The 24,993-nt window shown below is 38.2% G+C and overlaps 3 protein-coding genes across 3 annotated transcripts; 1 reads left to right on the plus strand and 2 right to left on the minus strand.

The window, feature by feature from the left end:
• Positions 1–173: 173 nt before the first annotated feature.
• On the minus strand, positions 174–4,155 carry LOC125061112 (cell wall protein IFF6-like). Its single transcript, XM_047666327.1, has 3 exons — positions 4,054–4,155; positions 2,859–2,886; positions 174–1,611 (listed from the first exon to the last, which is right to left on the minus strand). Exons 1-3 carry the CDS (start codon positions 4,093–4,095, stop codon positions 701–703), a joined length of 981 nt encoding a protein of 326 aa, XP_047522283.1. The 5' UTR covers positions 4,096–4,155; the 3' UTR covers positions 174–700.
• A 4,031-nt stretch (positions 4,156–8,186) lies between these two features.
• Positions 8,187–10,941, minus strand: LOC125061535. Its single transcript, XM_047667011.1, has 3 exons — positions 9,859–10,941; positions 8,617–9,573; positions 8,187–8,219 (listed from the first exon to the last, which is right to left on the minus strand). The coding sequence occupies exons 1-3, from the start codon at positions 10,939–10,941 to the stop codon at positions 8,187–8,189; spliced, it is 2,073 nt and encodes a 690-aa protein (XP_047522967.1).
• An 8,990-nt stretch (positions 10,942–19,931) lies between these two features.
• LOC125061115 (cell wall protein IFF6-like) lies at positions 19,932–24,497 on the plus strand. The gene is made up of 3 exons (XM_047666331.1): positions 19,932–20,020; positions 21,451–21,478; positions 23,371–24,497. Exons 1-3 carry the CDS (start codon positions 19,979–19,981, stop codon positions 24,162–24,164), a joined length of 864 nt encoding a protein of 287 aa, XP_047522287.1. The 5' UTR covers positions 19,932–19,978; the 3' UTR covers positions 24,165–24,497.
• Positions 24,498–24,993: the final 496 nt, after the last annotated feature.

A 24,993-nucleotide genomic window follows, 5' to 3' on the forward strand; every position in this document is an offset into this window, starting at 1 on the left:
GAGTTTTTACTAACATTCCATTAAATACAACCAGCGTTCTAAATTCTTCACCATCAGCCGCCCTTTTATTATTGCAAAAAATGTTCCTGTATGCAATCACGAGTTTATATTTAGCCGCGTTAGCTACAATGATATTATAAAAACATTTAAACAGCTAAAAAAAAAACCAGAGATCTTTGGGCTGAATCTGTATTTATCTTACAACCAGTAATCAATGCTATCAGTTCAGAGTTAGCTATAATATTTAATGAATGTATAGATTGTGGAGTCTTTCCAGACCAGATGAAGCTAAGTAAAATCACCGTTATTCAAAACGGGCAGCACTTTTGACCCCACAAATTTTAGACCCATATCTGTGCGGCCTGCATTGAGTAAAATCGTTACAAAAATTATTCTTGATTGATACATTTTATAATAATAAACTTATGCATAGCCAGCAGTATGGTTTTACAAGAGGTCGCTCCACAGCCGATGCTGGCATTAAATTAATTTCCGAGATTTTAATATTAATTTCCGAGTATAACGTAATATTTCTGGTTCAATACATCAATTTTTAAAATGGTTGCTTATTTATAAATATCGGTTTAGTATAATCTAAATTGATAGCGTTATACGGATCTGTAGACAGAAATCGTACAAAATTTATCTACCTAAAAGAGCCAGAGCTAGTTCCTCTTGTGCTGGTCCCTAAGCATGAGCCTTAGCCTGGTGCTGAGCATAATCCTGGCTGTGAGCATGATCCTGGGCGTTTACCTGATCCTGAGCCTGAGCATGATGATGTGCCTGAGCATGATCTTGAGCCTGAGCCTGATGCTGAGCCTGAGCATGATGATGTGCCTGAGCATGATTCTGAGCCTGAGCCTGATCCTGAGCCTGAGCATGATCCTGTATCTGAGCATGATCCTGGGCCTGGGCCTGAGTTTATGCCTGAGCATGATCCTGTGCCTCTGCATGATCCTGTGCCTGAGCCTGATCCTGCACCTGAACATGATCCTGGGCCGGAGCATGATCCTGGGCCTCTGCCTGAGCCTTTGCCTGAACATGATCCTGGGCCTAAGCATGATCGTAAGCCTGAGCGTGATCCTGAACCAGAGCCAGAGCTAGTTCCTAACGTGTTTCCACTAGCTGAAGCGGAGCCAGAGTCATATCCAGATCCGTAGTTGTAACTATAAGTGATAGTTACAACAACATCATTTTTAGGTGCTCTGTGCCTAAAAATGTGCCTGGTAACGCTTATGGCATAAGCGTTTCCAGACGAATTACTAGTGTCGGTTGTTGTTGGTATTAGAACATTTGGTACAATGGGTTGAGGTAAGGGCAGTGGGCTTGCTATTGGAACACTTTGTGTTATAGGTAATTGAACTGGAACAGTTTGTGCTGGTTGAGTTAAGGGGACTATTGGGACGGGATTGTTAGGAATCGGATGAACGGGGTAGTTGGAATTTTTGAAGCCAGGGTAGAACGGGGGAGTTTTAGGTGTATTCCCGGGGTAGAAGTTGGGTGGATACCCTTGGTATGCAAATGGTGTGTCAGCTGGTGCTGCTGCAGCAGGGTATGAAGTTGGAGGTACGTCCGGTGGTGGATTATAATAATTCTGAGAAATTGGTGCACCTGAAAAAAGAAACACGTAACTGAACTCGCTAATATGATTCACAATAATTTTTTAAAGGTTATAAACTCCTGTGAACGTTTAAAATCGAAAAATTCATATTAACACCTATCAATGTTCTGGCAAGTAAGTATTTATTATTATTTTATTAAAAAACTTAAGTGGAAAGGCCGGCCCAAACAGGATAATAAGAAAGGGAAAAGAAAGAGAGGTCGCCTTCTTGGCCTGACGAGCTTAAAGAAGTTGGTGGGGAAGATTGGGAGAAAAATGCTCAAGATAGAGAGAGGTGGAGCCAGTTGGAGGCCTATACTCTAAAAGAGGTCCTTGAAAATTTTCATATTTGTTAGAAATACTATACTATACTATTTTATTGTTTCTAAATACTAAATATGATAAAAATTATATTAGTATATTATGTTTCATAATATTTATTACTACATTAGTGTTTTATTCTGCTTTTAGAGCCATTTATTCCTGTGTTTCCTTATTATTTAAAATGTCTGTACTGTGTCTTTAACCATGTGCCAAGCTGTAAATTGCAACTATCATCTCATCGTGATGATGAAGTCACATCTGAGCGCATCTCCCTCATCAAGGGACTGCTAAACGATAGTGTACCTATATTTGTGTGCGGATGCTTCTGTCCCTGGATTAGTTGAACTATTGTGTATTCTCTTATATACAGGATTCGAAGTTCGCGCCAAGTCTCGAGTATTACTAAGGCCTAATGAATATTGTATAAAGCTCTCAGCGATGGACGATTGTTGTCCAAGCATTAAATATTACATATTATTTAGAATTATATTTACTAAAAAATACTGTTAAAACTTGTTGTAAGTAATACTAATAGTGTCTAAATATTTCAATGTGAATTTTTACTAGACGATAAACAAAAATTTACAAGATAGTATATTATTATTAATTATATCTCTCGTAACGCTATTTAGCATATAAAATATTTTTAACCGAAATTTTAGTACATTTTTTAAATTAAATTAAATTGTCATAGGCAACTTAAAAAATAAAATTGCCTATGATATTACTTATGGGTTAATGTATGATACTCTGGTAAGTATATCAAATAAATTAAAATATCACTGGTTTTAGACGCCAATCGTTGATTGCTGAGGCGGGTAATTGACAATTGACATACCTGATACATTGAAATAATTGTATTATTTAATTTAAATAATAAAATTGTTTCCTAACTATGGTAAAAATTATTTAAAAACACGAAAATTTTATTTACCTTGAGGAGCAGCATGAGCATGCAGTATCTGAAATAAATAACAATAATCATCGTAAATTTTTTCACCATAATACTATAGAATCGAAGTACAACATAGGTTTGATGCCTAGAAAAACTATATGTTGTTCACAGTAAAGACAAAAAAATTTGATCAGCTTGCCATATAAAAAAATAATTCCTATATTTCAATTTTACTTGCCGCAGTCTGACGGTTTTCGAAATACGGAGGGAATAAAAAAATTATTGGATTTGCGTTCCCTAACTGTCATTATTTCTTATAAAATCTGATAAAAGCCATGAGGCTGATTGCAGATGGATTTAAAAGGAAAAAAAAATATTTCAATTACCATTTAAAAGACTTTGACAAATTATCAACAATATCCCAAAATGTGTGGGGTCATGGGGCCAGTGAAAGAACATTAGGGTTTGGGTGGTGCTTAGAGCTAAAGCATGCGTTTGGATTACCCATATAACATCTTATTGGATTACCAGGAAAACAATAAGTATTGATTTAGAAGGCACATAACAGGGAAACAGATAAATGAATCAGCCCGAATACTTTGAAACAATTTAAATTAATTCGTCACAGCAAGCCTGATTACTATTTTTAGCGACATACATCGCTAGCGATGTATAATTAAACGTATCTATTAACGTTATATAGTTCTAAAATAGCACTCGAAAATTGCATAACAAAATCCCTAAAAGCTCTATAAATTTAAGAAAGAAGTAATATTATGTCTAAGGTATTTAAAATTGTTTTTGAAGAGAAACTTCATTAGGCGCATGAGGGTAAAATTTTGGATGAAACGCAATAATAATATTTTTAGCTTCACGAAGATGTGCAGCGTTTTTGTCGAAGAAAAGGAAGTGAGCAATTGAGACCGATTAAGAGAGAGTAAGAAAGGGCGCACGTAGCATGAACCAAATAGCCATGGAGCGAGAGTAGGGAACAAGCAAGTGAGAAAGATCGAGAGAGAGTGAGATAGAGCGAACGTCGCATTACGCACAATTCCATGGAGCGAGAGGTGGGAGAGAGATATAGTGTGAAAGATTGAGAGAGAGAGAGTAAGGGAGATCGAGAAAAAATACACGCTATTGGTTGATGTACGTTTAGTAGTTACATATTAGAACTTTAGATGGCAATTCTGTCGCATAATGTCTTAATTGAATTAATAAATATAAAATAACTTACGCTTAAAACGAAGAGCGTATAAATGGAAATCATTTTGGCCATAGTACCGTAGTATACGTTAAAGACCGTAACCCAAACTGATTTGATGACAATTATGTCGAGCTTTTATACGGATTTTGAGACAGAACAAACAAAAGAAATTTTAATATGCAATAAATGATCAATTACTGACATTATCAATTAAGGCTAAGGATATTGTGGAATAGCCTTAACATTTGGGGTATTTGCACCTGAGTGCACCCAACAGTGGTGATGGTGGACATCTTTCCTTTTATTTGAATTTGAGGTTGGGCACTTATGCGGGCTGATTACCCGAGTGGTCCCTGGAATTGAGAGTATGGGCTCTTGTAGGGGGCTAGTTACTAGAGTGGTCCCTGGGGTTGAAAATAGATAGATATTGTTTGGTGTCTTTTGTCTTCTATCTCGTGAGACATTGGTCAAAGTCAAAGTCAAATCGTTTATTTCAATTAGACCATCTAAAATGGCACTTTGAAACGTCAAAAAAAAAAAAATATAAAGATGATTCTAGTTGCCCCTTCCAAAAGGTAGTTTCGTGTGGAGAAGAATGGGCAAGAAACTCCACACTTACTCTTTTAAAATAGGTTTACAATATTTTGTTACATTTGTTAAATAATTATATGTGAAGACAATGTACTCTTAGAATAAACTACTATACTAAAAAAGTTAGTATACATGTTCCTCACATATTTACAAATATCGAAACCGTAGAATATTAACATTAAAGAGTAATAAAAATATGAAGAAAAAAAACACAACAAAACAGTGTGTGAGATACCAAAAAAAAAAAAATTACATTTGTAGCATTATATAAATAAAAAAAAAAATAATAATAATAACAAAAATATGCTAAAGCAAAAAATCAGCAACCAATTTGATTTTGTCCAGGCTATAGAGCCAATCATAGGATTGTCCTATGGAGCAGGACCAGCATTTTACAAGCATTCTTATCTTGAATATAATCATCTAATTTGTAATATGCTTGTTTACAAAGTGTACTTTTAATAAAACATTTAAATTTTCGTTCATTTAGTTTTAAAATGTCACAAGGTATTTTATTGTAACATTTCACACAGTACCCCATAAATGAATTTTGAACTTTGGCTAATCTGAAAGATGGTTGAGCTATTTTATCTTTATTTCTAGTACTAAAATTATGTCTTTCATTTATTTTACAAAAAAGATGTAGATTCTTTCTTACATACATAATATTTTCATAAATGAATTGGCAAGGTACTGTCATAATATTAAACTTTTTAAATAGTTCTCTGAGAGATTCGCAACGACGTAGATTATAAATGGCTCTGACCGCTCTCTTTTGCAAAATAAAAATGGATTCTATGTCAGCAGCCCGACCCCACAGTAAAATGCTGTAAGACATTATGCTGTGAAAGTAGCTAAAATAGACCAAACGCGCAGTTTCTACATTGGTTAAATATCCTATCTTTCTAACCGCATAAACGGCTGAGCTCAGCCGCCCCGCAACGAGACGAGGACGAGACTTCTATTCATTGGACAGGGCTTGGTCTACTTTGTCATAACCAGTTTTTTCATTTGGCCGCTCTAAGAAATTTACACGTGGGGTTGTCTAAACGGTTGGCCATTCTATTGATTGTGTAGCTTATTGTTATATTCTCGTTTTCTGCATTGCCATATATCAATGACCAGTTAGTTTACAATAACGGTAATAAGCAATGCTATTACTGATTGGCGCTCTTTGAGAGTTGGCTTTGGGATGGAAATAAATTGAGATTAGGCCTTGAAGGACCTGATTTGAACCTGATATTATTATTGCTGTTATTGTTGGACTTTTGATCGGTTTGTGGACGCCGATATAGCGTCAATTGTATACGTTCTTCCGAGATCGCAAAATTAATAGCATAAATTAATGTTTTCGGTGATTTGCATCTAACAATATTCGACATACGAGGTTGTAACCCCATTAGAAAGTGATGAAGGTCTTCCATAGCTGTTCTGTCTGGAAGTTCTTTATTAATTTTAGATGTGGACAAGATATTTCTGTGAGCAATTGCGAGAAATAGGTTTCCATCTGTTGATGCCAACCCCCACGACACCTCAGAGACTCAGGCCTGCACAGGATTATACGTTTAGATGTTCGTTTGAGAAGACCCGTGCAGTAACCAAAGTAACCTCGGCGCGGCTTTGAATACCGGTGGGGTTTGACTTCGTACGTACTACTGTTCTAGCCAATCCCGACGTCGCCTCAGAGACTCGGGCCTGCACGGGATTAGACGTTTAGATGTTCGTTTGAGAACACCCGTGCAGTAACCAAAGTAACCTCGGCGCGGCTTTGAATACCGGTGGGGTTTGACTTCGTACGTACTACTATTGTAGCCAATCCCGACGTCGCCTCAGAGACTCGGGCCTGCACGGGATTAGACGTTTAGATGTTCGTTTGAGAACACCCGTGCAGTAACCAAAGTAACCTCGGCGCGGCTTTGAATACCGGTGGGGTTTGACTACGTACGCTTTGTCAAGACGGTTCGACGTATCGCTGGCACCGCCTCAACCCACGCACCCCTGCTAGTGCGTAATTGTAGGATGTTGTCTTGAAATGAAACTGCGCCTTGTTCTTGTTTCTTGCTTCGCCGATTATTCTTGGGTCCCAGTTCGTTGCGGAGGAAAAAGAGGATTTTGCGTAAATCTCGCCGAGCTTAAGTACTCAAACAGTATACCGCGACGAGAGCTGCGCTTACAGAAATCTGCGCGCGTATACCGCGACGAGAGCTACGCGACCCTTTTATTCGGCGAAGCATTTTATTAATTTATTTAACTGTATTTTTCCCTTGAATTATTTACATATTTTTATCTAACTTATTTATACTAAAATTCTACTTATGAGCTATCAACAATATTCTTATTTTACTTATAGCTCATACTTCATTACCAAACAATATTCATATTTAACCTATAGCTCATACTTAATACTATTTAAATCTATGAGTCGCCAACATTCTCCCCCTCGTGCGTAGCACCGTCATTCCTGCACGGCGACTTCGCAGGCACCAAGATGACGATCCTCGACGATGGTCTTCGTAACACTCCACCTTTGGTCGCGACGTCCACGATCCTGGTTCTTCCGTCGGGCCCGGGGTACGTGGTTTCGATGATTCCCCTGGGCCAAGTGCATCGTGGTAGCGTGCGATCTACGATAAGAACCACATCGCCTGGCTGCAGCTGCTCGCCTTCCCGTCGTCCTGTCGTTTTCCTGGGCAGTAGCGTGGGCAAGTACTCCCGTAGCCATCTCCTCCAAAAGTGATCAGAGAGTCGTTGGACGGTCTTCCAATCGTCTCTGCCCACCAGCTTTGCATCAGGAAAATGCCCAACGCGTGCAGCTCCACTGGATCGCCCAATGAGAAAGTGATTTGGGGTTAGCGCCTCCTCTTCCGAATTGTCAGCTAGGTTCGTTATTGGTCTGGAATTAACCATGTGTTCTGCTTCCAACAGCAACGTATGCAGAACTTCCTCTCGTGGAACGCGCTCCTTTAATGTAGCGTCCAGTGCGACCTTAATGGAGCGCACCAATCGTTCCCAAGCTCCTCCCATATTTGGTGCGCCGGGAGGAATAAATTTCCACTGTATGCCAACCTTCTCTGCTTCTGTGACGATTTCCTCTCTTTTAAGCTCTTCAATGGCTGTTTGGAGTTCTTTGCTGGCCTTAACAAAGTTTGTTCCATTATCGGAATAAATTATCTTTGGCATTCCTCTTCGAGCAGCGAATCTCCTTAACGCCATTATAGTAGAGTCCGTCGTCAGGCTGGGCACTATCTCGATATGTACTGCCCTTGTGGTCAGGCATGTAAACAAGGCTCCCCATCTCTTCTCTCTTCGTCTGCCGATCGCCACGAGCATTGGACCGAAGTAGTCCACACCTGTGCACGTGAAAGGGGGCTCACCATGCCTCAGCCTTTCTTGAGGTAAGTTGCCCGCCGGATGCTCCGCTGGTTTACCCTTCTTCAGCTTGCAGTGCTGGCAGTTTTGTTGTATACTACGCAGCACTGATCTCAGGCCTAACATCCAGTATTTTTGCCGTATTTCGTTCATTACTGTGGCTTGATTACCATGGTTGTATTTTTCGTGATAATGTTTAATCATCAATCTCCCAATGGCGTTCCTGCCATCCAGTACTATGGGCGTTAAATAGTCGTTGTCAACGCCCGCTACGGTTCTTGCTCTACCTTGAAGTCTTATGAGATTGTCTTTCATAGTGACGTCTAGCCTTTTCAATTGGCTTCGATTCTCCGTCGTGCGCCCTTGTTTGAGATTTTTAATGTCTTGTTCAAAGCTGCTTTGCTGACATTGGGCGATTAGAACTTCCTGCGCTCGTAATAGGTGTGTCTCGCCGATCGGAAGGTAAGTTCGCCTCTTTTTTGCACTTTTATTGCAGCGCTCGAGGTTCGACGGCTTCTTTTCTCTACATAGGTCGATGAATTGTAGTACCCTGGCAGTCGATCTCCACAATCTTGTCCACGATGATAAGTTTTCGGGAACCGGAGTAATTTCACTGTGGCGAAGTGTATTCACCTGCTCCATCGTTCTGTCTTCGTCGCATTTTTCCTTTTTAAAACTTCGTGGAGCTGGCCATTCTTCTTCGCCTTTTGACAGGAAATCTGGACCCTTGAACCACCGATGTTCCGCGTTAAATTCTTCCGGTGGGCTCCTGGTCGCATCATCGGCAGGATTCTGCGCTGTAGGCACCCATCTCCAGTCTTGCGGTTTTGTCAGATCCTCTATCTCCGCAATTCTATGAGCTACGAAGGTCTTAAACGTTCTGGGATCTGCCTTTATCCAGGAAAGTACCACACTCGAATCCGTCCAAAACGTTTTCCTTGTAACCTGCAGGTCGAGTTCTTTTGCCACTGAGTCTGCAAGTCTACTACCTAATAGAGCTGCCTGCAGTTCAAGCCTCGGCATAGATGTTGGTTTCAGAGGCGTTACTCTTGACTTGGCGGCGACGAGGTTTATCAAGTATTTTCCTTTACCTCTGGTTCGCCAGTATACTGCGGCTGCATACGCTGTCTCACTCGCGTCAGTAAAAGTATGCAGCTCCCCCTCAGTGCAGAATGGTGACATGCATCGCGGCAGTCGGATGTCTTTTATTCTACCGATATGCTCTAGGTAGCTCTTCCAAGCTTCGGTGTCGTCTTCAGTGATTTGGTCATCCCATCCAACACCACTGCGCCATATCTTTTGAATGAGCTTCTTTCCTTGGATGAGAATGGGTGATAGCAGTCCGAGTGGGTCGAAAGTAGACATCACAGCTCCCGTGACTTCTCGTTTTGTTGGAGTCTGCATGCCTCGCGCTACCTCGTTAGGGATTTTCCTAAATTGGCTTCTAAATCCAAGACAATCCTCTGACGTCAGCCATCTCAGTCCCAGGGTCTTTTCTTCGTTTTCACCTAGGTGCACTTCCTGTTCGCCGTCGGCTTCTACGATCTCTTTCTTATTCGACGCCCATCCTCGTAGCTCGAAGTGCGCCCTCTGGTGGATTAAGTCGACTTGCTGCATTACTCGTTTGCAATCGTCAACACTGTGGAAGCTTTGCAAATAGTCATCCATATAGTGATTGCGCTCTATTGCTTGCGCCGCTTCTGGATATTTATGTAAGTGGATCTTTGCGTTCTTGTTTTTTATATAAATAGCGGTGCAAGGCGACGACGCAGCTCCAAATATCACTGATGTCATTCTGTATTCCTTCACTGGCACTTCCTTGTCTTTTCGCCATAGGAACCTGAGACTGTCTCTATCTTCTTTACGTATTTTCACTTGCAGAAACATTTCTTTTATATCGGCCGCTATTGCTACAGGGCCTTGGCGGAATCGCAGTAGCACTCCAAATATTGACTGTAGTAAGTCCGGGCCGGACAGCAGAACGTCGTTAAGGCTGACTCCGTTGTATTTGGCCGCAGCGTCGAAAACAATTCTCAGCTTCTTTTTCAGAGGGTGAACCACTGGGAAGTGAGGCAGGTACCATTTTTTGTTAGATGTGCAGTCGGCTGGTGCTTCTTCAGCGTAGTTGCTTTTCAACAGATTGTCTATCTGCGCGCTATACTCATTTTTTAATTTAGCGTCCTTACGCAGCTTTCTTTCTATGCCTTGAAATCTGTTGAAAGCTGCTGCGTAGTTATTTGGAAGACATACATCTTCCTTTTTCCACAACAGTCCGACCTCGTATCTGCCATCTTCCAACTGTCGGCTGGTTCTTTCCAATATGTCCAGTGCTCGCTGTTCGATATCCGTTGAAGGCTTCTTCGGCTGAACCCCCAAAGACTCAATAGTGAAGTGTTCCCTCACCAACTGATCTATTTTATCTTCGACGACGCTGGCGTGTGCACATGTGTTCACGTAATTGATCGGCGACACGCCACTGCTGTCGGAGCCGTGGAGAACCCATCCTAACTTCGTTCGTGACGCCACCGGCTGCCCTGGCTTTCCACGTCGTATTTGTAATGAGACAATATACTCCCAATTGTCTTGGCCAATGAGCAGCTTCGGTGCCTCAGCTTCGTAGCACACGTCTTGTAGTAAGCCCCGCAAGTGATGACACTTCTTTAGTCGGCTTTTATCTACGAATTGAGGGGTTAATTTGAGCTCCTTGATAGTTCTTGCCCGCTTAAGTGTGCTCTTCTCGCTTTCCTTGATCCCTTTCAGTTCGATATCTAAAATCATGGAGTCGTGATTTTTCATTTGCCCTCCGCCGATAGTTTCTATATTCAGGGCTTCGCGAGGACCCTTGATGCCGATGCTCGAAGCCACGTTTTCGTCAAGCAGTGTCACCGTTGAGCCTTCATCTAGCAGCGCCAGTACTTGTTTGCTCCCAGCCGGTCCGTATATCTCCACCTTGAGCATCTTAAGAATAGCTTTCGGTGTGCTTATTGTATTGACCGTCGCTGTCTCGGGCGGTGCCTCTTCGTGACATTGTTCGCTCTCCGACGTCACATGTAGTAGGCTATGGTGCCATCTTCGACACAACTTGCACGGTGGTCTTCGGCATGTTTCTTTCCGGTGCTTCCCAGCGAGGCACTTGAAGCAGACCTTAAGCCTCTTAACTGTTTCCCATCTCTCGTTGACTGCCGCTTTTAGGAATCTTTGGCAGTCTTTGAGTTTATGTGTACCTTCACAGTCTGGGCACTTGATTTCTTCAGGTCTACTCCTTTCAGCGATATTATACGTAGCTTGCTTCACTGGCCTTCTTATCGCTGCGCTCGGTCGTACGCTTTTGCTGTCTTCGAGTACTGCGAATGCGCCGCATTTGTCCGCTTCTAAATTGAGGAAGTTGCTTATCGATTGGATATCACTGAACGATTCCTCTTCCCTCGCAGCCGTGAAATCATACCATCTGAATCTGAGAATTGGAGGCATCTTCTCTATTATAAGTTTCACGATTTCAGGCGAGTAGAGGTATTGCGGTCTCTTCAATCCCTTTATGGCGGCCACGCTGTTATTTATTTGGCTAGCGAAGACGCATATGTCCCTGGGATTTTCCGTCGTTCTGGGAAGCGCCTTTAATTTCTCCAGTTCAGCTAGCACCAGTGCGTCGGGTCTACCAAATCTTCGGCGTAAAGCGTTAATAACTTCTTCTGGCATCGCCTCTGAGTACAAGAGGCTCTTAATGCTTTCTCTCGCTGTGCCTTTAATCGCTTTACGTAGCCGCGCCATATTCTGAATGCCAGAGAACATCGGATATGTGTCTTCATATACGACTCGAAACGCCGTCCATTCGGAGCTGTCGCCTTCAAATATCGGCAGCTCTTGAATGTACTTCGGTTGCGGCGCTACATGTGTCGTCATGGCTTCCTTTATTGCGTCAGCTATTGCTCGAATGTCGCTCTTTGTTTCTATTTCTTCTGGCCTTTGTGCCGATGAGCGCATCCAGTTTGCCACCTTTTCTTCATGGTTATCGTTGACGTCTTCTATAAAGGAGTCTTCCTCTTCCGTTTCTGCTTCTAATCGTAATCTGGCCAGGCGTGCTGCTGCCTGCGCTTCCCGCAGCTCGCAGCGAGCCAGCTCTTCTCTGGCCTCGGCTAATCTTCTTGAGCTGGCTCTGGATACGGCTCTCGATGCGGCCCGCCGGGTGGAACCCGCTGGTGCCAGAGTCAATGCTTGATCTGGCTGGCTGGCTGCACTCGTCGACGTGGACTGCTCTATCGTAATCTCTTCGCCTGTGGTCCGGACTTCGGACGTAGTGGCGGAGGTAACAGTCGTCGTCGATTCCCCTCGCTGCATCCCGTTCTGTGACCTTGTGACTGGCATTTTCTTTTCGCAGTATTCACTTCTTGATGACAACCGTTGCAGGATCCGGCTCGAAGGACCACTGTTGATGCCAACCCCCACGACACCTGCTAGTGCGTAATTGTAGGATGTTGTCTTGAAATGAAACTGCGCCTTGTTCTTGTTTCTTGCTTCGCCGATTATTCTTGGGTCCCAGTTCGTTGCGGAGGAAAAAGAGGATTTTGCGTAAATCTCGCCGAGCTTAAGTACTCAAACAGTATACCGCGACGAGAGCTGCGCTTACAGAAATCTGCGCGCGTATACCGCGACGAGAGCTACGCGACCCTTTTATTCGGCGAAGCATTTTATTAATTTATTTAACTGTATTTTTCCCTTGAATTATTTACATATTTTTATCTAACTTATTTATACTAAAATTCTACTTATGAGCTATCAACAATATTCTTATTTTACTTATAGCTCATACTTCATTACCAAACAATATTCATATTTAACCTATAGCTCATACTTAATACTATTTAAATCTATGAGTCGCCAACACCATCCTTAAAGCGTATTAGCTAACATATTCTTGAGGACCTCGCCTGCTCTTTTGTAATTCCATTTAAAGATATGAATAATGTTTCCTCTCACTGAATTGAGTTTTCAAAAACTCTTTGAGTTGTTCCCAGGTTGTAAATTCTTTAATAGAGTAGGCAAGTTCCGCCTTACCATTTAATTGAGCTAGAATATACTTGAATAATACGGCCTTTTGTGCCTCTGATGCAAGTTTGAATGCGTTATCGCAATTTACCAAAAACGAGTTAAAACTCTCGCGATTCCCATCGTATGACTTAATGAATTTAAAAATTGTATTTAGTTCTAATTCAGCCATGGCGAGTGTTGCGGCAGTTTTCCTCGTGACGCGAGGGGAGCTAACAGGTGATATGTCTTAAACTTCGTTTGTAGGTACCTTGCTCGAGTTCGGGAATTTCAATAGTGATTTTGCCTTCTTAAAGTGTTGGCACTTTTGCCATAATTTATTTCGCGATGTAATTGAGCAATTTATAAACGACAGACAGACAGACAGAAATATTATGTATTAATTCAATATGGATATTAACAATGACTGAGCCTTAACTTATAGATAAGGAATTTTATATATAAATAATGATCTACGACTTACTGAATTACTGCGTAGGCGATTGATAACAACGAGACGACACGCAGTAGCATTGCGTGAAGATTAGCGACGATTTATTTCTTTCTTGATGTTTAATTTGATATTCCGTCGTACTATTGTTAATAAACAGCAGTCAGTCATAATAATGACTCATTGTTATTGTGTAGTGTTACTATTTTTTAACATAATTTATTTTTAAAGTTAATTGTTTTGGCTATGTTAATGTATATGTTACATTTTATGATTTGAATAAATTTTCCTTCTTTGTAGTCTATCATAAGTCCGAATCGTTGTTGTTTTTTCGTCCTAGAAAGATATTAAAGCGACTTATGGCCATGTGTAATACCTTTTCAGAATCCCTATTAAATGCATATATATATAAACTTGTAATACAGGGTCACTTTTCGGTAGAGTATTTTTTTTTCACAGTGGGGTCCTAAGTAAACAAAAAGTTTTGATTTGAAAAAAAATTATATCGTATAACTTAATATTATCTTCAATACACTCAATAAACAACTATAAATAGTATGTCTAACGCAAGAACTCATCAGTACCAATCTAGTAGATATTATGAAAAAGATACAGGATGTATTTTTTTCGAATTTTCCCGTAGAACATTTTTTTGCAGCTGATGACCTCATCTATCCCCTATTTGCGTTTGATCCATGACTTTTTGGCCACCCTGTATCCTTATACAGGGTGGCCAAAAAGTCATGGATCAAATTTCCTTAAATGGACAACAGAACTCGGAAGCTTTTGATCGGATACCTCACATCGGACCGGTCAATTCTCAACTAGAAAAGTTTATAATGTAGATTATTTGTCGTGCACCTAATATCGGGCCGATTAAATATTTATATTTAGTTAAGTCTCATTATGGTAAAAGTAATTAATTTAAGTCATTTAAATACATTTTGTTTTTTTTGGGATTCACCGCTGGCCCTCACCTAATTAAAAATACATATCTATATATATAAAAGAAAGTCGTGTTTGTTACAACACTTATAACTCGAGAACGGCTGGACCGATTGCCATGGTTTTTGATTTGTTGGATTTGTTTCCGTCCCGAATAGCAGAATAAGCAATAAAATATCGGATAAGTTAACGAATAACAATAAATTAATTAATTAGTTTTACGAATGCAAAAACCATATGGTGCCATCTGTTGACAAAACTACGCATCATTTTACGTCGAATTCGTGTCAGTTCAAGAAATTCCGATCTTGAGGTGAATGAGGAGATGCATAACCATGCTTTGATCCTGATCAAAAGATGTTGGATATCAGAAAGTGCTTAACATGCAGTATCGCCATATTGACGCTAGAGAGAAGATGCCTAATGTGTAAAACTGCCATTCTTCTTTCGCAATGGCAAGCAATAAAACATTTCTGTATTTGCAAAAAAGTTGTATTAATGTAATACTTAACATTAATAAAATCCTAAAATAAGTTAAATTAAAGTAACAACGATATTATAAGGTTGTAGGGCGGAACGAAGTTAGCCAGGTCAGCTAGTTATACAAATAAACAAAAAACACATCCACCTTCAACATCACATTTCAAAGTTGCCCTAAAGTTGTCGGTAATACCAGTATTTACCTTCCTTAAATAAAAGGACAAAATAAAAAGTGAATCAAAAATTTAGTTATGTTTAAGTGTGCGTGACATGTTTGGGTGTGGATGCACGTGTGTGCGTGTATACAGTACACGTTTATATTGCGGGCTACTGGATTGACGCAGTAGCATGGATCTGCTTATAGCTGTTCCTCCTTTTTCTAGCATATTTTCATAAGTGTTGAAGACAGCATAAATAAAGTAAAATGATCACTTGCAAGATAGTTCCTGTCTCCTTCAACATCAAAAACAATTCAACATTGTCTTTGGTTCGATATACATACCAGAATTTAGAATTTTGCAATCTTTCCGACATCGAAAAGCTATGTTTCTTAAAGTTATTTCACAAGTAAGTCGTAATAGGTTTAAGATGACTTTATTTTTTGATTAAAGTGTTTTTTCTAGTGAAATTTTAAATTTATTTTAACTTGTATAAATGATGAGTTTGTATATACATAATTGTATAATATACTAATAGTTTCATTAAATTTTTCATTTAACTAGCTCTGGCTGTTTACGATAGACTAAATTTTGTGCGATTACTATCTATAGATCCGTATAACGCTTTCAAATTCTAGTTATCGAACCAGTTATCCCCGGAATCGTACCTTACCCGCAATCAAAGGGAAAATTTCCTTAGAAAGATTCATTTTCGTACGAAACCTGACAGATTCCAATCGACGCTGTGACTAAACAATAGCATTAATCCTACTACTTTCAACTGTTTTGAGATTCTTACCATAATAACGACCTATATAAATTATTATAGTCAAATAATCACTAAAATGGTTTTATATCATGTAATTCAATACATTCCCTTTACGCATAAGAGAAAGGGTGTAAAAAAAAGGGTGCATGTACTTATGTACGCGCGTAAGAAGTTTTTTTTTTAATTTTTTTTTTAAATATAATTAATATTTAACGTAAACAATTTAATATTTAGTTTATTTTTCAATTATTAATTAATATTAATAACAATTATTATTATTATTTATTATTTAATTATATGTATTATTCATTCAATTTAATAACTTGGTATGTTTCATAACCTTTTAACTAAGTAACAATAGGTCTTTGTGAAAAAACATTGCTAAATTTCTTTGAAAAAATAATTAAAACTCCTTTATTTGTTTAAAAGGTAAATGTCATTATGGTCATTCAAAATTCTTTTTACTTGTAGATTGTCTTATTCCCATCTCGCTCGCGCACGCTATAATCACACTGACAACTTTGTGTCTCAGGTGCGCATCGTAAAATTTCACTCTCATCAATTTTTTATAACGCGCCTAAAAAAGTATAACTTCAAAAATGGACCAAAAAATGGACCAAAAAATGGACCAAAAAATGGACCGCCAAGATCCATATTATTATTCCTTGACCTTATCTTAACTTAAATCCGTAGGTGGAATTCGTCTCTCACATTTTGCATACTCACATACCTCTAGCGCCCGGACTAATAGAGCTTTGCGATCTGCCACTCTTTTCCCGGAATCATTATGACCTTGGTCAAGCAGAGATATATTATTACCACTATTTATTTGTTTTGAAGCTGTCGCATTAATTTAATGATTATTTGGTAGAATCACAATCTAAACTAAAACTTAGTCTTTATGGTTCTTGCGATCGATTTCAGGAAAGTAAAATTAGGTAAACGAGTATTACCTACTAACATTATCTTCGTTTATAATAAAATGTTTTACAAAAATTGTGGAACAAATTAGGGAGCGTTCAAGTATTACGTAACGAATTTGGGGGGGGGGGTCATTTTGTTAATATTATTTTCGACTTTCCAGTACTTTACACCACATTATTGTAAATTTTAGGTATAACGAGTCACTAGGTGGCCACGAAACGTTTTACTTGGGTAGGTACAGAAAAACGTTACGACGCGTTACATGGGGGGGGGTCAATAATCTCCAAAAATTGCGTGACGTAATACTTGAACGCTCCCTTACAGTTATATACCAAAGGAAGTGAAAAATGAGAAAACATTAAAAAATCGTAATAGTGGTTTACGACATTGTTCCCCAGAGCAAGCAATTATTTTTATTATAAAAATAATATTTATAAAATGATTACTATAGTGTGATGGCGCCACTGATAATCAGAAAGCCTTGTTTGATTCAAACCTTGATACCATTTAATTTAGGGAAAAGCGAACGTTGGCTAAAACTTTTGTAAATAAGATTTTGTAAAATATAACATTTCGGATTCAAATCACGAAATCTTTAATACGTATCGCTAGATGGCATTGATACAAATCAGTGTTGTCATAATCAATATCACATGCTTCTTACTACTAGATGTCGCTGTCCACAAATTTATAACAAATTCTTGAATCAGAAGAAATGGCAAAGGTGATGCAGGTGTAATCATGGCCGAGGCGGGAAGAGGTTTGTTTAAAATGTAAATTTGTACATTTTTGACATGACATTATTTATTTTTAGTAAATGAATAGTACCGATAGTAATTTTTAGAAACTTTTAAAAGACTAAACTATTTATTGTTAATTAAACTAATGTAGCAAAATAATAAAATTGCCAGTTAAAGCATAATATAGAGTCAATTAACCATGAAGCAAAAATATTAAAAATAATTACAATAGTAATGTTAAATTTACTAATTAAAACTAAACATTTCTTAATATATTATAAGTTACTGCATTTGTATGAAAATTATAGATTTTGAAAATTACACTAAAGGTTACGTTCTTGGAAGTTTAGTAAACTATGAATATTATCGCAAAGATTGGCAACCTCGATTAGGCCTAGGCGATATTTCATAGTAAAAATATTTGTATTTTGATACCGCCTCTGACATCCATCGCCAAAATTTTAAATTGCCACGAGAGTTACAACTTTTCCTTAGAAATGAATTATCTATTTACTTTAATTATTATCTTTGTTATTACTAAAATAGAACAAACCTCTTTTTATGCTAAATATTTATTATGGGTATTATACACTCGTTTTGGGTACATTTATAATTCTTCTCCTCATAAATGTCCCTGTGGCAGTGATGTCGACAAGCTAGGACATCACGGACTGTCATGCCAAAAAAGTGCAGGCCGCTTCTCGAGACATGCCGCACTTAACGACATCATACGCCGGTCCTTTGCCACCGTCAGCGTGCCAAGTCTACTTGAGTCGACTGGAATTGTAAGAGATCGGACGGTATGAGTTTGATTCCATGGAAGATGGGTCGGGTGCTGGTATGGGATGCAACCTGTTCAAACATGTCACGCACTTCTTCTTCTTATAGTGCCATCCCCTTGCGAAGGTTGGCGATCATCATGGCTAGTTTAATTTTGGATGCCGCGCTTCTAAACAATGACTTGGTGCTTTGACCAAACCATTGTCTCAAGTTTTTCAACCAGGACGTGCGTCTGCGGCCAGCCCTGCGATTCTGTAACTCACTTTTCGAACTCACACAGCGGTTTTCGCATCGGCGGTCGCTCTTAAATCTGTCGTGAAGCAGTCATTTTATGATTTGGCATTCTGAAAAGGTGGGAGCTTGTAGTTTATTGTTTATTGTATTGTATTAATTGTATTTCGATTCTACAAAGCCTAGTAAGGCTGTAGTAACATCGCACGCCTATAACAACTCTCAGCCAAATACCTATGGGGACTGGGGTGCACTCTCACACACACCCATTCACATATTCATACATTCACGCACACTAATGTCTTAACGCAATTTTTGATAAATTATTTTTAAAACAAAACTTTTTTTAAATTATTTCAAAATAATGTTAATTAATATAACCGTTAATTAACGTTTTGAAAGTAATCCTACAGCCAACATAAATGATAAAAAATAATTACTCAAATATATTATTAAAAGGAGTCCATGTAGGCAAGGTTCCGAAGATACTGGCAGCGTTCCCCCTTTGAATTGATAGACTAATTCTTTGTCCGAGGTAGCTGCCAGCTCTTCGGTCTCCTGTGAGGTCGACTAACCTTTTACCTGTTTTTAAATTATTAGTTTATTTATATACTTTTAATATTATGTCAAAATGACCTGTATGGCTCCAAAAGAAACAGAAGAGTTGTTATCCAATTTTTCTTAACAACGATTTCACGAAATATACAGACCAATTTTTTTATTGTTTACCTAGAGGACCGGGTGAATTTCGTATCACCAACATTATATTTGTGTCGATGCTTAATTTAACATTTTTAAATTAGAACAAAGAGATCGGACCTGATACTACAGCTACCGAAAGGCTACTCTTATTTAATTATTGTTTATGATTCCTACTGTTTAAATTTTCCCTGTACTTCCACGAATATTTATAGACCACTAGCAAACTCGGCGAACTCCGTTTCGCCACCAGATGGCTTCGTTTTATGTAACATTTCGTTTGGTGATCCCGCTTTTCTGTTGAAATTTTTCCTAAATTTTCTTTGCTATAAACCGAGACCTGAGACCTTTCCAACGAATGCAAAACCGTGGAAATCGGTTCGTGCGTTCTGGAGTTATAGCGTCAGGAAGGAAAACCCGACTTATTTTTATATAGTAGATAAATAGCCAAATCAGTGCAGCCATTCTCGAGTTTTAGCGAGACCAACGAACAGAAACTAATTTTTATATTTACAGTAAGTAAATCAATAAATTAGACAAATATAACAACATCTCGGTTTGGTATAATGTACAAAGTTTTATTCTCTGCAGACAAGATACCCAAAAAAGTCAGAAACAACACGTACTTTAAGTGTGTTTTGACTAACGGAAGGCACACTTAGCATTCAATCAGTAATTGATAATTTATTTCATATTAAAATTTTTTGTTTGTTCTGTCTCAAAATTCGTATAAAAACTCGACATAATTGTGATCTAATCAGTTTGGGTTACGGTCTCTCACGGATACTACGGTCCTATGACCAAAATGATTTCCACTCTCGCGCTCTTCGTTTTAAGCGTAAGTTATTTTATATTTCTTCATTCATCTCGTAATATTTATAAACGTGAAGCGATATATTTTTTAATAATCTGTATATATAATACTTTAAAATATAGCTGAAATGCAAGAGCTAAATTACCGGTTATGTCCATAACGAAATGTTTATTCCAAGAAGGTCGCCATTTTTGTGGCGCGCTATTTGGTCGCTGTGTCCGTGCTCGTTGCGCTTTAAGCGCCATTAATACATAAGTAAAACTGAAAATATGTACAATTATGTAAATATTATTAGTTTTACTGGTAATTTCTATGGCGAGGTGATCAGCCTTTTGCCCTTACCAACCCAAAAACAATATTTGTAACAGCCATCTTTTACTTATCCACTTCAATCCCAATTTATCCCACGAGACAAAGAAATACTCGTATTAGTAACACTTTAAAATAATCATTAAGAGCAGTGTTGGCCTAGTGGTTTCATCGTGCAACTCTCATTCCTGAGGTTATAGGTTCGATCCCCGGATGTGCACCAATGGTCTTTATATTTATGTGCGCATTTAAAAAGCACTTGTACGGTGAAAGAAAAAATTGTGAGGAAACCATGCCTTAGACCCAAAATGCGACGGTGTGTGTCAGGCACAGAAGCCTGATCATCTTCATGCCTATTAGAAATAATCACGGAGCACATATAGAAATCTGAGGCCAATTGCCATTATATTATAAGTTTCGTTAAATAAAAATAGAATTTTAGCGAATTTTCGGGTAAAATTACGCTTATTGTATTAAAAAATAAATATATTATCGTATATTTATGATATTTAATTATAATCTCATTTCTCATTTTAGTACATTTAAGTATGTTCGATGTCAAAAACGTTTATTTTATGGCAGCACTACGCAGTATTTTCGGGTGTTATTTTAGAATTATATAAAAAAAAGTTAATATATAAGTTTAATTCTAGCGATTTATAAAGCTTAAAAAAGAAATAATCAGGCTTGCTTTGACGCATTAATTAAATTTGTTTCGAAGTATCCGGGCTGATGCATTTATCTGTTTCCCTGTTTTATCTGTTCTGTGCCTTCTAAATCAATACTTATTGTTTTCCTGGTAATCGAATAAGATGTTATATGGATAATCCAAACGCATGCTTTAGCTCTAAGCACCACCCAAACCATAATGTTCTTTCACTGGCCCCATGGCCCCACACATTTTTGGATATTATTGATATTTTGTTACTGGATATTGGCCATTGAATAGTCGCGTTGGCAATATTTTTGTTTAAAGTCTTTTAGAAGATAATTCAAATATAGGAATTCTTTAGTTATATGGCAAGCTGATCAACCTATTTGTGTTTACTGTGAAAAAGATATAGTTTTTCTAGGAATCAAATCTAGAAAAACTATGTTGTACTTCGATATTATGGTGAAAATTTTTACGATTATTATTGTTTCAGATACTGCTTGCTCATGCTGCTCCTCAAGGTAAGTAAAATTTAATCGTGTTTTAAAATAATTTTTACCAGAGTTAGGAAACAATTTTATAATTTAAATTAAATAATACAATTATTTCAATGTATCAGGTATGTCGATTGTCAATTACCCGCCTCAGCGATCGACGATTGTCGTCTAAAACCAGTGATATTTTAATTTATTTGATATACTTACCAGAGTATCATACATTAACCCATAAGTTATGTCATAGGCAACTCAAATATTTTTTACAATGACAATTTAAAAATGTACTAAAATTTCACATACAAATATTTTATATGCTACATAGCGTTACGAGAGATATAATTAGTACACTCTTGTAAATTTTTGTTTATCGTCAAGTAAAAATTCACATTGTAATATGTATAGATTATTAGTATTACTAGACCAGTGCAGATAGCCTTTAAAAAAAATAAAAAGTGAAAAAAATAATAGTAGGATGAAACCTATTGGAAAGGGTGGATAATATTATAAAAATTAAAGGAAAAATAATTTACGGGCGATCTGAGGTCGGGAAGGGGTAGGGGGGGGAGTTTTAAGGGTGAAAAACGGTTTATCTCGATTTCCGGCAAAACTAAAAGTCCTATCGACGAAAGTTACATGGCAAAGTTGGAGGTAATAAAAAGATCTAAGACTTTTGTATTCACACATTTTTCACATAACCTCAAAATTTATGTGAAAAATTCAAAAAACCAAGTTTTAGGTTTTTTATTTTTATCATTTACAAAAATATTTTTTTTTTAACGAAATTTGGTGAAAACTTACCTTTCTATGTCCCAAAGACGCTGTAATTTATTTGATTAAAAATATTTATTTGTTCACCTAATTTTGAATTAATATCGAAAAAACACCCTAATTTTCAATTGAAAATTCACCCGTCAAAATATCAGCTTTTTTCAAAAAGTTGGTGTGCTTTCAGTTCGTTGAAATCTCTACTTGGGGATGACGGGTCTGGGCTTTACTGCATACGATTTTTTGCATTTTCTGAGAAGATTTAATATGGTAATATATATATATATTTTTTTTTACCATAGGAAAGTAGAGATTTCCACAAACTGAAAGCACACCAACTTTTTTAAATAGATACACAATAGTTCAACTAATCCAGGGACAGAAGCATCCGCACACAAATGTACACTACCGTTTAACAGTCCTTTGATGAGGGAGATGCGCTCAGATATGGCTTCATCATCACGATGAGATGATAGCTGCAATTTACAGCTTGGCACATGTTTAGACACAGTACATTAATTTTTTTTAAATAATAAGAAAGCACAGGAATAGATGGCTCTAAAAATAGAAAAAAACACTAAAATTATTAAACATAATATACTAATATAAGTATTATCATATTTAGTAGTTCTAGGCAATAAAATAGTATAGTATACCTAGTATTTCTATCAAATATGGAAAAATATACAACATTAAAACTGAAATACCACAAATTTAAACTTCATTGGGTGTGGATGAGGTAGTCTGTACGAATATAACAAACATGAATCCATATTTACAAAAGATACATTAAAGTTTTATACAAAAATAATTATATTTTTTCAAGGACCTCTTTTAGAGTATAGGCCTCTTTCAACTGGCTCCGTCTCTCTTCACCTTGAGCATTTTTCTCCCAATCGTCCCAACTTCTTTAAGCTCGTCAGCCCAAGAAGGCGACCTCTCTTTTTTTTTCCCTATCTTATTATTCTGTTTGGCCTGGCCTTTCCACTTAATTTTTTAATAAAATAATAATAAATACTTACTGGCCAGAACATTGATAGGAGTCGTGTTAATATGAATTTTTCGATTTTTAAGTTAACAGTAGTTTGAAACCTGTAAAAAAAATATTGTTTATCGTATTAGCGAAGTCAGTTACGTCTTTCTTTTTTCAGGTGCAGCAATTCCTCAGAATTATTATATTCCACCACCGGACGTACCTCCAACTTCATACCCTGCTGCAGCAGAACCAGCTGGCACACCATTTGCATACCAAGGGTATCCACCCAACTTCTACCCCGGGAATACACCTAGAACTCCCCCGTTCTACCTTGGCTTCGAAAATCCGAACTACCCTGTTCATCCGATTCCTAACAATCCTGTCCCAATAGTCCCCTTAACTCAACCAGTACAACCTGTTCCAGTTCAATTACCTATAACACAAAGTGTTCCAATACCAAGCCCACTGCCACCTTTACCTCAACCCATTGTACCAAATGTTCTAATACCAATAAATACAGCTCAGGCAACAACCTACACTGGTAATGCGTCTGGAAACGCTTATGCCACAAGCGTTTCCAGAATAAGTGAATCTATCAATGATAGTTATAACTACGGATCTGGATCTGGCTCTGGCTCCGCTTCAGCTAGTGGAAACACATTAGGAACTAGCTCTGACTTTGGTTCAGGATCTCGCTCAGGCTCACGATCATGCTTAGGCCCAGGATCATGCTCAGGCAAAGGCTCAGGCACAGGCTCAGGATCATGCTCAGGCACAGGATCATGCTCAGGCCGACGATCAGGCTCAGGCTCAGGGTCATGCTCAGGCCCAGGGTCATGCTCAGGCGAAGGATCAGGCTCAGGTTCAAGATCATGCGCAGGCACAGGATCATGCTCTGGCATAAATTCAGGCAGATGCCCAGGATCATGCTCAGGCACAGGATCATGCTCAGGCCCAGGATCATGCTAAGGCGCAGGATCAGGCTCAGGCAAATGCCCAGGATCATGCTCACGAACCAGCACAAGAGGAACTAGCTCTGAATCTATCAGATAGACTAAGTTTTTGTACCATTTCTTTCTCCGTATAACGCTTTCAAATTCCAGTTTTTGAACCAGTCATCCCCGGAACCTTACCCGCAATCAAAGGGAAAACTGTGCTTTTGCTTCAGTAACTACTTAGAGATGCCAGCAGTCATTCACAATCAATTTAGATTTTACTAAACCGGTATTAATAAGTAAGCAAGCATATTCAAAATCAATCCATGTATGGAACCAAAAATATTAATAAATGAATAAAGCAAGAGCGTTGTTTTTTATTTTTAGCTAAATCATTAATTTCTTACCATTGTTTTCACACATGTGCACTACGTTTTCCCGTAAATATAGAGTTACGTTGTAAAAGTAATATTAAATACAATTAAAGTAAAGACAAATCATTGCTAAGGAAAAGCCGTAACTCGTAAATGTCAGAAGCTGTATCAAAATAACAAATGGTCAGTATAAAAATAAAAAATCAGTGGCGCAACAACCTTTTCAGGTCTGGTCCTATCATATTTTGTCAATCTGATATGCAAGTGGGTGATCAGCCTTCTGTGCTTGACACAGCCTGTAGACTTTTTGGCTGAAATCATGCCGGTTTTGTCACGATGTTTTCCTTAACCGTTCGAGCGAATGTCAAATGTGCACATAGATCGATCTCAGGGATGAGAGACGCACGCTGGAGCCACTAGGTCAATACTGCTCTTTGTACTTTAGCACTGGTCAATATAACCTTCCGAAAGGATCTTGGGTTGAAATAA

Source organism: Pieris napi, chromosome 23, assembly GCF_905475465.1.
Source record: "Pieris napi chromosome 23, ilPieNapi1.2, whole genome shotgun sequence".
Taxonomy (NCBI): Eukaryota; Metazoa; Arthropoda; class Insecta; order Lepidoptera; family Pieridae; genus Pieris; species Pieris napi.

Coding starts and splice junctions, on each gene's coding strand:
- LOC125061112 (XM_047666327.1), bottom strand. CDS start 4,095: ATGGCCAAAATGATTTCCATTTATACGCTCTTCGTTTTAAGC. Junction 2,887..4,053: donor ATACGCTCTTCGTTTTAAGC/GTAAGTTATTTT, acceptor TATTTATTTCAG/ATACTGCATGCTCATGCTGC. Junction 1,612..2,858: donor TGCTCATGCTGCTCCTCAAG/GTAAATAAAATT, acceptor TTCTTTTTTCAG/GTGCACCAATTTCTCAGAAT.
- LOC125061535 (XM_047667011.1), bottom strand. CDS start 10,941: ATGCTCAAGGTGGAGATATACGGACCGGCTGGGAGCAAACAAGTACTG. Junction 9,574..9,858: donor TAAAAGAAATGTTTCTGCAA/GTGAAAATACGT, acceptor TTAATCCACCAG/AGGGCGCACTTCGAGCTACG. Junction 8,220..8,616: donor AAGACAGAACGATGGAGCAG/GTGAATACACTT, acceptor TAACGCCCATAG/TACTGGATGGCAGGAACGCC.
- LOC125061115 (XM_047666331.1), top strand. CDS start 19,979: ATGACCAAAATGATTTCCACTCTCGCGCTCTTCGTTTTAAGC. Junction 20,021..21,450: donor TCGCGCTCTTCGTTTTAAGC/GTAAGTTATTTT, acceptor TTATTGTTTCAG/ATACTGCTTGCTCATGCTGC. Junction 21,479..23,370: donor TGCTCATGCTGCTCCTCAAG/GTAAGTAAAATT, acceptor TTCTTTTTTCAG/GTGCAGCAATTCCTCAGAAT.